Source organism: Amblyomma maculatum, chromosome 10, assembly GCF_055883805.1.
Source record: "Amblyomma maculatum isolate TAMU_Amacu chromosome 10, ASM5588380v1, whole genome shotgun sequence".
NCBI lineage: Eukaryota > Metazoa > Arthropoda > Arachnida > Ixodida > Ixodidae > Amblyomma > Amblyomma maculatum.
In genome coordinates, this window is record NC_139353.1 from 132,303,240 (window position 1) to 132,318,025 (window position 14,786).

A 14,786-nucleotide genomic window follows, 5' to 3' on the forward strand; every position below is an offset into this window, starting at 1 on the left:
CGGTCCGAGTTACGTCGAGTCGCGGACTGAAGGTATCGCCTGGACAGTCATTAAACCTTTCATTGCTCTCCGTTCATAGGCTTCTGTGTACGTGCAAAAAGTAGATAAAAGTCCATTCTTTACATGTTTACAGAGCAGTGATGCATTCGCACCTCGTCTTTTCTTAGCGCGCAAGCCTGAACGCTTTGCGAAATCATCTGCCTAAATTATCGGAATCGAAACCTGAGCACATTCATCATTCGTTATTCGATAGTTAGCACAAGGTCAATGTACCATGGTTAGCACGTTAGCACTTGTCATGCGTAGTCGCCTGCAGGAAAGCATATCTTGATAGCTGTATTTAATTTTTACAATAATAGAGCTGCCTATAAATGCGTTATATATGCAAAATATAAAATAAAATTTCTTAAGAAAAAGTCTAGCTACTTTTAGTTCCTTGCTTGATTTTTTAGCTACTTTTAGCTACTTTCACGCTGCCATTTAGCTACTTTTGCTCGTCGACATTTGGCAACACTGCGCTCTTCCGCTTTCCGGAGTCTCCGCTGCAGCGGCAACACGTTGCTACACGTTGCTTCGTTTTCTCGTTTGTTGAGGCTGACACTGCGTTGATAGCGCGTCGTTTTGTGATCATCTCGGCAACGCGAAAAGGTACATCATACTGCAATGTCACGTAAGAGAAAGGCGCTGACCTTTAAAGACAAATTTGGAAATTTTAGATAAGGTGGACAAAGAGCCCAAGAAAAGGCGCACTGACATGGCCAAGGAGCTAGGCCTGCCGCTGTCAACGTTGTCAACGATCGTTGGTCAGCGCGACCAAATTATGGAGAATGTGCAGCACTTCGCGATGAATTCTAAAAAAGCCAAAACTGCCCACCATGTGAAGTTGGAAGAGGTTCTTCTAACGTGGTTCAGAGAGGTCACGGCAGCCGGCGTCAACATCGACAGAAAAGTGCTTCGTGAGAAGGCAGCGGACATTGTACTCACACTTGGAATTGGTGACTTTCAGGCCTCCGGTGGATGGATTCACTGGTTCAAGGTGCGACATAATCTTTCCTACAAGACCGTTTGTGGCGAAGGAAAACAAGTCGACGCCTCCGCCGTGGAAGACTGGATGACAACCACACTGCCGTCTTACATAGCGGGATATGAGGCACGTGATGTTTTTAATGTAAATGAAGCAGGGCTGTTTTACAATCTCCAGCCCGGAAAAAGTTTGTGCTTTAAAGGCGATGCCTGCCGGGGCGGACAAAAGAGCAAACAACGTATCACAGTTTTGTTTTGTTGCAACGCCGACGGATCGGAAAAGATGCCGCTGACAGTCATTGGCAGGTCGATTGCCCTGCGTCTACAAGGCGAACAAAAAAGCATGGATGACGTCTTCTTTGTTTATGGAATTCGTCACGTACCTCCACCACAAGATGTCTTGCCACAACAGAAAAATAGTTTTGCTGCTGGACCAGTGCACCATCCATCCAAAACAAATGACACTACAGAGTGTTAAGGTGGTGTTCCTGCCCCCGAACGCAACAAGTCATTTGCAACCACTGAATGCTGGGATTATAAGGAATGTTAAGCATCATTTCAAAGCTTTGTTGGTGCGCCGCCTCCACGCGAAAATTGAAAGGAAGGACGCGAATCTCCAAGTCACTCTTCTGGACGCTGCGCATTTCCTTGCAATTGCCTGGGATCGCGTCGTTCCTACGACCATCGCCAATTGTTTCGCAAAGTGTGGGGTTTTCAAATCCACTGTGGCTACTGCCTCGCAAGTGCCAGACCCGATTCCCATCGATGTCTGGAATCAACTTGACGTCGACTGTTGCGTCGACGATTTCGTCACCACGGACGACGACCTCGCCACCTGTGGTCTCCGCACGGTTGAAGATATTGCAGAGGAAGCGTCATCACAGCCTGGCATTCCATGCAGTGACAAAGATGACGACGACCAAAGCGTTGATGACCCACCGCCGACCGCAGCAGAAACGATGCACGCCATCGATGTTCTGCGGCGCGCCGTGTCCTCCGTTTCAGTTTTCAAAACTCTCTGTTCTCAGATCTCGCGGAAAAGAAGGTGCAGAAGGATATACGCGATTTCTTTCAACGAAAATAAATATTTCGTACCTGTTGGAAGGCTTGAAAACGGATTTCGCTCGTTGTTTGGTGATACGAAAATTTTCGTGTCCCTTTGAATTCCGTATCCCCGAGATTCTACTGTATATGTGTGTGTATGTGTGTGTGTGCGTATACGTGGGTAGGGAGAAAGTGGAAGGAGGGCCCTTCCATTTCCTGTCTTCCAATGCATATTTATTTCACATCTTTTCACTCTCTTCATTAAAGCTGTTAGTGATGTGTTCTGTGTCTCCCTCGTCTCAACGTTCAAGCTGACACCCACAACAGGTATCGTACCAACTAGCCCGGAAGAATCCTATTTTGCCTAGTGGATACTGCACAAGAATTTAAGGTGTACACACACATTGGCTAGTGCAGAGGTGTACTGAGCCACCGTAGTTCCTGCATCACCTTTTACTCTATCATGTCCATCATCCTGCTCAAGCAATGTTTGCTGTCTATTAAAGGTCCACTGAAATGGGTGACCAAGAAGGGTAAACAATGCCGTAACACTGATAGATATTGAACCACCCAACATTCTCCTGCAAAAATTTTCTATCTAGCTTTTGTAACACCAGAGATATCGGCGATTAAAAATGACCCTTCCAATTTTCCCTCTCAACTCGTATGCCGAAGGGAGCCATAAAAAAATAAAGAATACAAGCAAGTTCAAAGCTCCGCCCAGAAATATGTCGCTTCGACGAACTTCCGGTTGACGCGCGCTCGCTCGCTGGCGTACTCGCGTCAACACGTCCTCTGCGTTCTCGCTCGCACACGCCTGAGGAGGTCGCCAGTTCGAGCAGCGACGGTTAGTGTAACCGCGAACCCGTGGTTACCCTATGTTACACTGCGGATCAAACCATGGTTACACCACTAACCGCGGTTATGGCAAACCGAGCTTGGCGACCTCGGTTTGCGTCGTTAACCGAGGTTATGACGGCGTCTGTTGACGGAGGCTACTTGTCGGCGCCCGAGTGCGCGAAACATACGAGCGGGTCTGCTTCGCAAAGTTATTCATTTTCCCACTGTATCACGTTTAAAGATCGATGTATAGAATATGGTGCCGCCCGACGTCTTCGATTACGGCCGACAGTGCACCGACTGCGTACTGAAGCCTTGTCTTGCCTGCAGTATCGTTTGAACAGCTTGTTGCTGAGCAGAACGTCAAAAAATGCGCCGGCTTAGCTATGAAAGCACACGAGTTTGCAACGCTTGCAGCACGGAATGCCGCGAGCAGGCTGAGGTACGTTACACAATTACAGCGGGGGTGGGGCGCGCGGGGGTGGGCGCGCGAGCGCGGCGAACGACAGCGCCATGTGTGACCGTCCCTAGTTGTCGCTAGGCCTAAATTGTTTCGCTTCGAAACCGCGGCGGTCGACGCTTTGGAACATCATCAACGCTGTCGTAAATCGTCTACTTATGAAACTGCCTTATAGTGAATCCTATCCTGCCATAGTAAAATAATTATAGGATTAACTCTGCTGACGCATAGCTAGTACGAGCAGATCGGATCAGCCAAAATACACCAGCGGCAGCTAGCTTGAGCAGAAACTTGCTTGTATCACGGCTATCGCTCTTACCAGCAATTTGCTGCTGGTCAACGATCCTCACGAGTGCTTCAATCTTGATATTCGGCTCAGTATTCCAGACGCCAACAAATTTATCATGCTTTATTTCGGACATCGGTGCTAACGATGCGCCGTGTCGTTCGCGAACGGTATGCGGGAGGAGGGGCCACAGCGGCGGTGTTTACGGCGGTCGAGGAGGTGCTGCCATCGTGCGGTGCTTGACCGTGCTGTTGACGCCTCGTCGGACGACACTCCGGTACTCCTGAAACCACGTTATATAAATAAGATATTTGTAAATGCAGCTTCGTTCTGCAGATCACTGCGTCACTTCGGTTGTACTTGATGGGCAATGGCCACCTAACCGATAAGGGCGGCGAGCTGTGTAACAACAGCCTGCACATAGTTCGAGCAGCACACGAGCAGACGACTTTTGCAGCAACCGGAAGTGTGTCCGTGACGTCATGGCTGCAGTGACCGCAGCGAATGGCAGCTTCTAGCAAGCCTTCCCAGTCAACTCACTCGTGACGTCACGGTTTAAGGAAATAGTTCCACGCGACACCGCCAAACGACGAGTTCTCTGCCCGCGAATTTCAAAAAACGCTGTTTTTAAAAATTAATAATAAATCGCTGGCTTTGTTCCAAGGAGTTATGCTTTGAGTTAGTGCTCAAAAGTATTTGTTCTACACTCTGAACACATTTATCAGTGGCTTCATGGCGGCCGTTTCAGGGGACCTTTAAGTTGAGGGACAAGGCTCTCAAAGGGCTGAAAATCGCGTAAAAGAAGAAACTTTTTTAAAATAACGTACTGGTAACATACATCTCATCTCCTACATACCTACTAGTTTATTCACTCCCTCGGTCATTCATTCCACTTTACAAGGCGTAAACAAGCCGAATAAATCCCATCTCACTTCATTTTTTTCTCTTTTGCTCTAAACACAAATATTTGATGTCTCGGTAGTTTACAAGAAGGATACCTTAGCATCTAAAGAGATATTTTATTTTTGCAGCATACTCCTCGGCGATTAAACTATACAAAGTTGGAAACAGATTTCTCGTTTTATGCTTGCTAATCTTTTGCGTGCTCTAATCTAAATGGCTCGTCAATCACTTTTTTCGACATCAAACTTGAGCAAACCTTGATCAAAAACGTACTTCCTGTGTTGTATTTTTTATATTATATATAGTCAAACCTCGATATAATAAACTTGCATATTACGAATTATTGAATATATCGAACTCTTCCGAAATTATTTTGTCAAACACATGTATTTTTAACTTCCCATAGCGAACGCGGTTCGGCATAAAACGGATATTACGAACTTCGCGACGCCAAGCACTACCTCATTTTAATAGCAGGAGGCAGGCTTCGTTGCACTACACGTGTGTTGTGCGGCGCAGCAAACGTTTAGGACTACCTCGGAGGCGCTGATAGCGCCACAGATGCCACGACGGCACTGGTAGTTGACAGCCAAAGAAATTTATGGCCTCCGAGATCACCTCCGCGGGCACAAACAGGAGCGCGGAGGTGATCTCGGAGGCCATAAGAAATCATTCGAATCTCACAATCGCTGACAGCGCCACTTCAGCAACGGTGGCAGCGGCGCGATCGAATGTTGCTTTTGCTTTTTTGGTTTTTGCGTCTCGCGTTTTTAGTGTTAGCAGCGGCGTAGCGGTGTGGCCGTCATAGCGTTCGGCCGAGGCTGCACTATAATGGCGGTGAACGTGAAAAAAAGAGCAGCATTGACGTTAAAGACCAAGCTCAAGATAAAATCAGGGCCTTCAAGGCAGTTTACAAGAGGAGACTGATTGACACTCTTCTCGTGAAGCTTCTTATGAAGCAGGACTTGAAGACCGACTTGTTGGGAATTGAAGCGGCATTGGACAGCGTGAAAGGCGAAATGATTGCCAACTGTTTTCCGCACGCAGGTTTTGTTCCAGCAGAGGCCCGTGCATCAAGTGACGATGGGGACGACCCCGGCGAAGCAGAAGCAGAGCTCCGCGAGCTCAATGAGCCTGGAACGATTTTTCGCGTTTTGTTGGTGACATGCGCGCAACAATGACTGTAGAAGACTTTGTTGGTGGCGTCGACATCGCGGCGATCACAGCTGTACTGACGGACGCCGAAATCGCTGTGGAAGTGTCTGAACATCCCGCAGACGAAGCTCAGGCTGACCCTGCAGACGATGAGAACATTCCGACTTCACAAGAAGCACTTGCTGCATTGGATTTACTGCGCCGCCACTGTAGTGCTATTGAGAGCAGTGGGTTTGCCCTTTTTGAGTGTTTGCAAACTGTGAAACAGGGCGTGAAAACAGGCCGCGATAACGCAGTTCTTTGCACGTAAATAAATGGACGTGACCCGAGTAGGCACCCTCCAAGTTGCTGTGCCTTCTCAGATTGAATTTCGCTGCTCTTGCGTGTATTTTCTACGAAATTTTATATTACGAATTATGGATAGAGCGAACTATTTTCCGATTTTTTAACTGTTCGTTATAACGAGGTTTCCCTGTATACTGTCTACCCACATGTTAATATCAGTTTTCTGATAAGTGAATTATTGTTTCTTTAAACAAAGAAAGAAAAGAAGACAACGAAGACTCGCACTGAGATGCAAGCGCACAATACCCAAAGCAGTGAAAGAGCAGGAACAACTCTCTCAAACTCTCTAGGAGGGAAGGCGAACTCTAACCTGGCGTTGCATGAGCAATCCCGGGAATGCAAATCGGAGGACAACCCGTTTCTTTGCACGCCTGATTTGTTTACGGATATGAAAAACTAATCTGTCCAGAAATAGTTGCGGCCTATCTAAGGACATGTGTGTGGCTAAGCCGTCGGCTAACCTCCATAGTAAGGAATTAGCTTTTTTAGATAACTCGATACTATGAACATGACTTTCGATTGTCTCTGCCCTTTCACTGGTCTGGGTATCGTGCGTGTGCACCTCAGTGCGAGTATTTGTTGTCTTCTTTCCTTCAATAAAATTTCAATTGTTAAGTGCAGCCTTGCCTTGAGTGCTTCTCTTCTGTTTGGTTTTATGACGAACCAATACCAACTTGCCCAGTTGTCAACCTTGCTGAAGCCCATGAAGTCTAGAAACAGAGTAGCGAAGTGTGTATCAGTACACCTTCCGTTCAGCTCCTGGACAAATTTAAACTTTATGAAGTGTTGAACCTAAATTTGACTTACCTCTGGATTTCGTTTCTTTCAAGGATTGCAAATGTGCATAATTTGCTCAATGCTGGAGTGCATTCCGATATTTTAATTCATCCTATCCTAGCCAACCTTGTCCCCATTTTTCTGCTATGTTCTTGTTTTAAAAATCTCCGACCATTTAGTTCCTCTGTCCAAATCATTAGTCAGTGCAGCTGCACCCCCCCCCCTCCCCCCCCCCCGCACCTCATGCTTCAATGCATTGCTTGGCCACGTGTGCTGTGCAGTGAAGCCTCGCAATGCGACGAAGCTGTTTTGTGGAGACCTTCCCTTCTGTGAGGTGGGCCTTCCCGACAGTGTGCACAAAGCAAAGCGCATGACGAAAAAAAAAAAAAAAACGAAACATCATTCTTACTTTGGTTTCCCCTCAAACGCAGACAAATATTGTACAGGTGTTCGTCATATATATTTCAGGCCCAATTGATACTTCGATCTTTCAATTAATTCGGACATTTTTTCTAGTCCCCTGATGGCTAAATTAACGAGAGGTTACTTTATTTATCAGTGATTTAGTATTGCCACATAATTCCATGCAAGTCTTCCCTGTACAAAAAAAAAAAAAAAAAAGAAAAGGAATACTGGTATACGGAATCCTGACTAACCTTTATAATACTGGACATTTTATTGGGGACTTCTATGCATATTCTAGTTTAAAGTTATTTGCAAATACCAAATGAATTCTGAAATAAACAAGGCAAAGTGCTTGCTATTCTTTAATTTTCCTTTTTTTTTTTTTTCTTCGCCGATTAGATATTCAAAGGCAATTTTTTTTTTTGCCCTATCCGTATTCGAGATTTTCAATATTTGCACACCCCTAATATCGGGGTAACACCGACACTACATACCTTGAGGAATCTTTGACTACCATTAAATTAGTAAAAAGTGGCCGATGCATCACTAGCTGAGTTTTTTGGACTTGTTCTCTTTGTAGATCAGGTAGCAACAAGTCCTAGAGATAGGCGAGAGTAGATGCAGTAACAATAATCCCCGTGGCCAATTATTGATAGGAACATCGATAGAAACTCTCCTCACTCGCATAAATGACACCCTCCCTCCAGCCCATTATTGTTGAGAACTTAAATTTTTTATCTCAAGTAGCAATTCTACGTTTCGTGCCTTTGTTGTTGCAGCAGTCTGATAAACTGACCTTGGCAGCATGCCAACAACATTTTGACATGTTTATCTTTTGTTACCTCCAGTGATGGTCCCTGTGCTATGGTTGTGAAACTAGGCAATAAAACTGTGACATGTTTCTACCGCTTTCAGAAAAGCTTGCTTCTGACCACAACACCAGTGCAAAGTGATAGATGACATCAAAGTGCTTTATAGAAAAGTAAGCTTTATGCCCAGTACGTTTCATTCACAACATCTTGGAGCATGTTTCCAATATGACTTCTGAATAACAAATTCTATATTCAATGTCTGTGAGAATCGTATTGAGATTCCACAGCAGTAGGTTATGAACATCAAGACTGCCTGTAAAGGTTGTTCGGCAGACTTAATATTTTGGCCACAATTTCGTCCCCATGTGCATTTATGCATCCCAGAGTTTAAGGGGATTTCTCAAAGAGAACATGTCGAAGGAACCACAGAAGAGGATTCATGAATCCGAACTAGAGCATAGGTGGAGCGTCGAAGCGACGCATGTTTACAAACTAGAGCATTAGAACACCCAGCTACTTTGGTACAGAGCACATACCTTGCATGGCACAGGAATACTGCAGCCAACCTGCTCCGATTGGAATTTTCCAATCCATTCAAAGCTGCATGTGTGTCATGAAAAGTCCATGGAAAAAGCATTAATCTACTGCAAGCCATGCTGGGATGACTTTAATCCGGTTTCTTTCCTCAGGGCAATGTAGGCCAAACAGGTGTGCCTTTCAGAAACAGAATAAATGTTTCGTTAGAACTACATTCACACAAGCTCACCTCCTCGAGCACCAAGGAGCCACGCTCGCTGCCCAGAAAGCTGTCAATGACGCAGATGCCAAATGCGTTGAGGTCCCTCATAACAAATCTACACGTCGTCTTTATCCAATCAGATGATGGTGGCGTCAAGGCATCCAGCTTGGCTGCTGCACAGCGGGAGAAGGCCTTCAGAAACAGTGACACTGGGCACAAGGTGAGCAGACAAAATCACCTAGTATACATCACAAAGTGCCCTGAAATGCTATTTGTGGTAAATGTAAAGTGCTATAAATCCATAGAGGTGCTTTTGTGAGTATTTGAGCCAAATTTGAAAGCTGTGCACGGACCATATAACTCACAAATATTCTTTAAAAAGTGCTCCTGGCAACCACTCACAACAGGCAGATTCAGGCAACATATCCCTGCGCACAAACCTCCCCATTGATGTCAGCAGGGCTACAGGACACCCCCGCACATTAGACGCTCCGAAGTTAAGCGACTTGATTTTTTTTATTCTTTCTCGTGGGCTGAGCTGAGGGGGGAGATGTGGAGCACTCTATTTTGTCGCTAGTATGTTCGGTGCTAATGAAGCTAGCTTAAATATTTTTGCATTATGGAGAGGATTGGTGGGTTACCACTGCTCGTATGCGCTTTATAACTTTAGTAAGCAGCTTTTCATGGGCAGTTTAGACAGCTCCATTCAATCTTTTAGTCCACACAGTATTATGGGAACACTTAATTATCACTATGCGTGACAAAGTGACAGCATAGTGCCTCTGAGTGACTTTTACTGGCGCGTGCAACAGCCCTGGTTATGGTTTTATATCAACAGCGAGGATGGCGTGTCACCATACGGATTAGTGTGGCTGCCGACTGCCTTGCCTGTCAGGGGGCTGTCGCCGCAAGCCTCTGCCAATCATGTGGTGCGAGACGTCACAACCCGCACCACCGCTTCAAAGATCTCCGTTCTCTGGCGCATCACCAGCTGTGCAGCCTCACCCCATCACGCGCGCCCACACTTCTGCATGAGGCGCATCAGGGAGGCTCGCGTACAAAGAAAATTCTTCGTAAAATCATCTGGTCGCCAAGACTAGATAGTGACATTGAAGAAACTACTTTCAATGAAAACCTGTTAAAACCTACTAGCAACGAAAATCATGATCCTATGGAGAAACAATTTCCAGAATTTTACTTTTACTAATAATATGCCAGGACTGGGCATCTAAAGATCTCTGCTGAACAGTGGTGCCAATTTGATTAGGTTCTCATATATTCACATCATGACTCAACATAGTTTCGAAGGTCTCGATTATAGTTGCTTGACTCATTTCTGTCACAATAAGTCATTACACAGTAAGATCAAGACATTAACAGCAAATTAAGGCATCTATGCTTATAAAAACAAAGAAACACTAAAATTGATGCTCACGGTAGCTCCACCAGAATGAACATAAAAAGCTAATCCATACATTCAACAAATGGATTCTTGCGTTCATTTAGAATGCCTGTGTCGACATCTTCTTACACAAGGTTTTTCAGACATCAGCGCATAATTTGAATCCACATTCATGGACTCCTTGCATAGTCAAGATCCGATAGTTGTTGAGGTCGCGTCCACAAATGTGGCCATTGTGCATTAGCCCTGTATATATGGATTTGACAGCCTGCTCGAGGAAGCCTGTTAAGTAAAAAAAAAAAAAAGTTGTTGGGTTTATTTTACATGCATTGGGTCGAGTAACATACGCTTGCAGGGGGTAAGTTAACTCGCTTGTCTAAAAGCATGTAGATACTGTTGAGTCAGGGAGTCGAGTTATGGCAAACTTTGGGATCAAAAAGTTTCTGGAGCAGCTAGGAGCGTAGGCAAAATACAATACTTTCTAGCCCTCATCAATGATAGAAAACAATAAACAGAGCTCTGACAGTAAAAGGCAACGAAATCAAACAGGAACAGGAATCTTTCACAATAACTGAAATTTTGATACGAGGCACCACTGCTATACTTACTTGCTAGAGCAAGCTTATGTAGACACGAAGCAGGTGAAGTAAGGAGACGTAAGGAGACCTTGCTTACTCAACGCTGACTCGACCCGGTGCTGTCGAGTTCATGTATACAGGGCTATTCTCATGGTTATCATGTTGTTTTTGTTGACACTAACTTTATAAAGGGGCAGGAAGAAAAGAGAGGACATGCATCATCTTCGGCGCCTTTGTGATGTTTGTCCCCACAAAAACATCACGAACAGCCTCCAACTAGCTCTGATTTCCATTCTGTCGAACTCACCATCGTCAACGGCATCAGGTGGGGGGCCACCCCCAGTGCTGAGGCCCAGTGAGGAAAGGGTGTCGTTCCACCAGGCTTGGTTGACAGGGTCATTTGGGTCGTAGTGGGGTATGTCTGCAGTGAGGTTGGGGTCAGAGGGCGCAGGAGAAGATGACCCCACGACCGAGGCAGGTGTCACAGGGGGCGTGGGCACCATGGGCACAGGGGGCGTGGGCACCGTGGGCGTGGGCACCGTGGGCACCGTGGGTACAGGTTCAGATAGTGGCAGCAACGGTGGTGGAGACGCTGACAGTGGAAGGGGCTGCAAGAGGCACCACACTTATAACAGCCTTCCCTTCTGCCCTTGCCCCCCCCTCCTTCCCCCTGCATGTTTAATGGAATAGCATTAAATTCTACCTGAGCACAAAGTCCAACACACTCGAGGTATGGATCACAGTCACGCACTTTGGTGTAAAGTACTTTCTGGAGACAAAGAACAAAGGAAATCTTGATGCTGCAGTCATATGAGCCCTGTATACATGGGCTCAACAGTACTGGGTCGAGTCAGCATCAGGTAAGCAAGATCCCCCTCACTTAACACGTTTGGTGTCGACATGAACCCGCCTCTAGCGAGTAAGTATAGCAGCGGTGCCTAGTGTCGAGATCTGCAGTTATTGTGGAAGCTCCCTGTTTGTGTTTCATTCCATTTCCTTTTAGTATCGAGAGTGTTTACTATTTTCTATTGCTGACGAGGGCTACAAAGCATTGGATTTTGCTGATGTTCCTAGCCGCTCCAGAAGCTGTTTATCCCAGAGTTGCCTAAAACTCAGTTCCCTGCCTCGACAGTATCTACATGTTTTTAGACAGGTCAAGCGAGCAAACCTACCCTTTGCGAGTTAGTCGACCCAACTACAAATACATGAACCTGACTTTTTGTTTTGTTTTTACTCGTAAGGCTTACTTGACCAGACTCTGTCGAGTTCATGCATATAGGGCTATGGAAACTTTCTACTTTGAGTATAGACCAATCTGCACTAGGCATGCATCACAGCCATGTGTTTCCATTAAAAACCTGGGGTCTTATTGCACTGTCATTGCCCAGTACAAATGCACGGGCTTCTTGCGTTTTTGCCCGTCTCCGCAGAAATGCGGTTGCCGCGATCGAATCTGTCTTGGAGTCCAGCAGTTGCGCACTTTGAACCAATGTGGAGAGGGACGACGGCCGGAGATGTTAACCGTAAAGCAATAGTCTCAGCTTTTCTCCTCCTCGAGTAATAACCCGGTAGTTTTTTGGTTTTTTTTTCGAAAAGTTTGCCACAAGGAATACTTTGAGAAAGGGGGAATGGGATGCAGGAGATAGAAAGTTAAAAGAAGGAGTGAAGTCCAGTTGCGCTTATGTATTCGCAGAGGTTGGCAGTGTAGCGATTGTCCATTTCTCATAATCACAATCGCGATTCCACCGCAGGCCCACCTTCATGATTATCCGTTGTCTAATGTGAGTCGTTGATGGTCACGTCCACAACAAGTGACGCACATCGCAGACGTCAGGTGCAGTGTCACAGTGAGGGCACCTGTCAGTCACTGGTAGATCTTTATCCCGCCATCGATGTCGTACAGATGGGGTCAGAGCCGCCCCTGCCCGGATCCGGCGCACTGTTACCTACCCGGTAGTTGAAGCTCATGCATAGTAGCACCTGTTCATGCCTTCCGAGTAGAAAATGGGGAAGATTTATCCTACCCTCCGCCCCACTTTCCCACCCCTGTTATTTATCTCCTCGGCGCGCGCGTCTATGCTTGGGACTGGGACGGAAAATAGTCGGCGAGATTACGTGTCTGGAATTTTAAAACTCACATCTGTATTCTCCTAAGTGCTATGCAAGGCACGCAGCGACAAAGTTGTGCCTTCGTTATCAACTTCCATTTTGGATGACAGCAAAACATGGGAAAACAGGCAATATTTTCAAATCGACCGCACTGTCATACAATACATGTTACTTCTTTTCGGCAAAAACAGGCTCAACTGATTACATCAACAACAAAGAAGAGCCATTGACACAAAACTCAAAACAATGCAGTTAACTACGTCTCTTTTGATCAGTGCGAAACGAAGCAAGGACGTAAGTGCACGATTCAATGAGTCTAAGCGCAGTATCCGAGAAGGTGACATCGCACAGAAGTCCAGTGAAGGCTCGATATGAGCAAGCTTCGGTCCACGCCATGAAGACGTCCCGCAAAGCCCGCGCAAACAACGGCCAGCGAACATACCACCACGTATGACGCGGTGCACTGACCTCTATGCCGGACGTCGTAGAATAACACCAGCGATCGCACCAGCAGTCAGCAAAAGAGTGACAGCGAAAAGCTTCGGAAGCAACAGCAATCGCAAACAGTTTGTGATATGGCCTGCGCGTCGTACCTGCGAATGCGGGGGTACATTTGCCTGCTTGCACGCGTGCTTGTGCGCGGCCCAGTGCATTCGCTGGTGATCCTTGCTGCAGTAGAAGACCTGGCAACAGCGCGAACATCGCCGCAAGCCTGACAGTTCGCCGCAGAACTGACAGTAGTAGAGGTCAGGGTTGTCTTGAAGCTCTGCCATTTCGGTGGTGGATACAAGCGCGGCGATTAGGCTAACCTTCGCTGGGTGCCGATGAGATATCACAGTTCCGCGCGACCATTGCTTCCCGACACACAAGCACGTTGTTGTTTTGAGCGAGATATGCAGAGCGTGCGTCCTCTGGCGGCGCGCGCGCTTTCGGTTTCGACAACCACGGCTCGGTCAGGGGGCTTTGGCTCGATCCCCTCGACACTGACCGTGCGCGACATTCTTAATTATTTTATTAAGCAAACGCAGAGCTGCATAAACTGTCAAGTTACGTCCCGTAGATCAGACGACTCGGGGAAAATATTTGTCATGATCACATTCATAGGTGATGCTGCTTAAAATTTAAAGGTGGTATGAACACGAGAAGCAAGCCTTCACTGCTGCACGGTTTTCACCTTGAGGGAGATTTAGAGGTACAATGTCTGTGTTAAGCCCTCGCCGCGTGACTTTGAAGCATAGTCACCTAGGCCATCAAATAGGCCTCGACCACTGGTCACGTTTTTACCTTGAAGGAGATTTAGAGGTTAAACTTTAGTTTTAAACCATGGTGCTCACCATGTGACTTTGGGACAGTCACGTAGGCCACCAAATGAGGCCGTGACCACTGTGAATTCGGTCAAAATCAAGGTTACATGACTTGGTGGGTGCCATGTGACGAGGTCACAGTGGCCCGTGACCACTGTCAAGGTCACGTGAAGTGACGTCAGCGTGACGTCCCTGGCTCCTGTCTAGGTTACTGTGCGAGATGGAGGAGTATGAACGGCCTGCTACACTACCGCTTCACAACGCGAAGGCATTTCGGAATAAGGCCCTAAGAAGACGGCTTGCCAAAGAGACCAATGAAGAAAGAGCTTGTTTCATGTATGGATTGAACAGACCTCCAATATCCAAACAACACAAATTTATAATACTGATATTAACGATTTATAATAATTTTAATCTGGCAGCAACAATTGCATAGAACAAACAGAAGTGCTGTCCTGTGGCCAAACACTCATGCATAGGAGCACGCCATAACATAGAAAAATATCAGTTTTCTTAAAATGCACAATTTTTTTCTTTAAGGGGCACTCATTATGTTTCATTATATTTTTGAACTCTCCTGTGCACCCTTCAATAAAAAGCAACA

The 14,786-nt window shown here is 46.3% G+C and overlaps 1 protein-coding gene across 6 annotated transcripts in view; it reads right to left on the minus strand.

The window, feature by feature from the left end:
• The window catches only part of Hph (HIF prolyl hydroxylase), a 69,355-nt gene extending 55,572 nt beyond the window's left edge, over positions 1-13,783 (minus strand). For 3 of the 6 annotated variants that reach the window (XR_014701037.1, XM_084580469.1, XM_084580470.1), the window contains exons 1-3: positions 13,472-13,780; positions 11,077-11,377; positions 8,817-8,962 (exon numbers count right to left, since the gene is read on the minus strand). Coding sequence is in view for 4 of the 6 variants with exons in the window: in XM_084580469.1 (XP_084436595.1) it covers positions 8,817-8,962; positions 11,077-11,377; positions 13,472-13,651 (627 nt within the window). In the remaining 2 variants the exon portion in view is untranslated. Of the gene's footprint in view, positions 1-8,816; positions 8,963-11,076; positions 11,378-13,471 lie in introns of all 6 variants that reach the window. The other 3 variants (XR_014701036.1, XM_084580467.1, XM_084580468.1) reach the window with 2 other exon arrangements.
• Between the last annotated feature and the right edge of the window lie 1,003 nt (positions 13,784-14,786).